This window comes from Myotis brandtii, unplaced genomic scaffold (genome assembly GCF_000412655.1).
Source record: "Myotis brandtii unplaced genomic scaffold, ASM41265v1 scaffold1234, whole genome shotgun sequence".
In the NCBI taxonomy this organism is placed as follows: domain Eukaryota; kingdom Metazoa; phylum Chordata; class Mammalia; order Chiroptera; family Vespertilionidae; genus Myotis; species Myotis brandtii.
The window spans coordinates 790,505-792,322 of NW_005354309.1; the positions used below are offsets into that span (position 1 = coordinate 790,505).

At 57.3% G+C, this 1,818-nt stretch overlaps 1 protein-coding gene and 1 long non-coding RNA gene across 4 annotated transcripts in view; one reads left to right on the plus strand and one right to left on the minus strand.

Moving 5' to 3' along the window:
• The window catches only part of LOC102249274 (complement C3), a 28,957-nt gene that overhangs the window by 2,258 nt on the left and 24,881 nt on the right, over nucleotides 1-1,818 (minus strand). For 2 of the 3 annotated variants that reach the window (XM_005859189.2, XM_005859190.2), the window contains 3 exons: nucleotides 991-1,078; nucleotides 608-694; nucleotides 293-398 (listed from right to left, as the gene is read on the minus strand). In XM_005859189.2, the coding sequence (XP_005859251.1) occupies nucleotides 293-398; nucleotides 608-694; nucleotides 991-1,078 (281 nt within the window). Of the gene's footprint in view, nucleotides 1-292; nucleotides 399-607; nucleotides 695-990; nucleotides 1,079-1,818 lie in introns of those variants that run through there. The other variant, XR_001360731.1, reaches the window with a different exon arrangement.
• LOC106724897 overlaps nucleotides 1-1,818 on the plus strand; it is a 21,692-nt gene that overhangs the window by 368 nt on the left and 19,506 nt on the right. The gene's annotated exons all lie outside the window — the stretch shown is intronic.

Sequence of the window (1,818 nt, forward strand, 5' to 3'; positions counted from 1 at the left end):
CCCGCCCCCTGCCCACCCCATTCCCAGCAGGTCACGCCCAGGTCTTTCTAGGCTCCGCCCAAACTTTTCCAGGACACCCACCAACCGGACCATCCATAAAGGCCACGCTCTCTGTCGCCACACCCTTTAAATTCCTCCCGGCACCCTTCTTGTCGCCCCCTGCCCCCCATGCCCAGGCCCCTCTCAGCCACGCCCTACTTCCTTGCCCGGCTCCTCTACCCTCCCTCTTGGCCCTGCCCTTCACAGGCCTCTCCCCCTCCCGACACCCTTCCATCCCCAGCCCCCTGCTCACAGGGCTCATAGTAGTCATAGACCGTGACCTGGGCGGCCTGCAGAAACTCCGCAGGCAGCATCCTGTGGACCCGGAAGCCCAGCACCGTGTCTTCCTGGTGGGAGAGCTGGGGAGGGGAGTCCTGTCTGAGCTGACCAGGGCCAGTGACCACAGGCCTTGCTCATAACCACTGACCACACACGTGGCCTTGACTACTGGGCGCTGACTTCAGATGGCACGGTTCTCTGGCAACACCACCCAGGAGAACCTTGCTGACCGTGGTTCTCTGCCCACCAGGCTGCCCACAAGCCTGTGGTGGACACCGGCCTTCCTCACCTTCTCCAGGTAGAGGACCACGGTGCTGTCGCTGGATTTCGTCTTGGTCTCGTACTGGAACGCATACATCTCCACCTCGCTCGTGAGCTGGGGCACAGGGTGAGGGCTGCAGGCTCGCTGGGACCCCTGAGCCCACAGCCCTAGGAGCTCCCGTCAATGTGCAGTAATTCTAAGCACTTCCAGTCTTTGTCCAACCCACCCCAGTGTTGGGGAAACTGAGGCACAATCAGTGCAGCACTTGGCTAAGGCCAGGCAGGGAGGCAACCAGAAGTGACCGTGGGTCACTGACGAGGGATTAGACTCTGCCCCGTGCTAACGCTGAGTATGGGATGCTGCCAGGGCACCCATGCCGCTCGGCAGAGGGCGGGTGGGACCTACATTACCTGTTTGAGGTCATCATGGTTGGGGTAGAAGCCAGTGAGCAGGGAAACCTCCATGATGGTCATTGTGGCCTCTCGATCACCCAGGAACCTGGGAATTTTACAGCTCCAGTCTCTCTTCCTCCTGCCCCTTCCCCCACGCTCCCCCTGCCATCATCTCTCACGTGGACCAGTGCAGTAGCCTCCTCCTGGGTTTCCCCATCACTGCCCCCCAAAGCATACAGCTTTCACAACAAGAATCTGATATGTCACTTCCTTGCTTAACCGCCTCTACCAACCGCCTTGTCCCGCCCTCCACTGCACCTCTTCCATCCCAGCCCTCATTTGATTGCTCTGAAGTGTCAGCCTCGCTCTTTCCTCTGGACCTTTGCATATGTTCTCTCTGCCTGGGATCCTCACTTCTCCCTCTTCGCCCTGAAGCACCCTTTTTTAAAAAAATATATATTTTATTGATTTTTTACAGAGAGGAAGGGAGAGGGATAGAGACCCTTGAGTCCACAGGCCGACGCTCTATCCACTGAGCCAAACCGGTTAGGGCCTGAAGCACCCTTTCATTTTTGCAATCTCGGCTGATGCATCACTCCCTCTGGTAGGCCTTTTCCAGTCCACACATCAGAGCATTCTCTAAGTTGCCCTGTTGTTGCTTCTTGGACCTTTCCTTTGCCACATTTAATCACAGTTGTCACTTTACATTGATTCTGGGCGATTATTTGGTTACTAGGAGCCCAAAGCACGAAATTCATGCAAGAGTAGGCCTTTCTTCCCCCAGCTGCCAGCACCAGCTTCCCTCTGGCACCCGGCTTTGTCTGGAAGGATGCAGCCCTGGCTTTG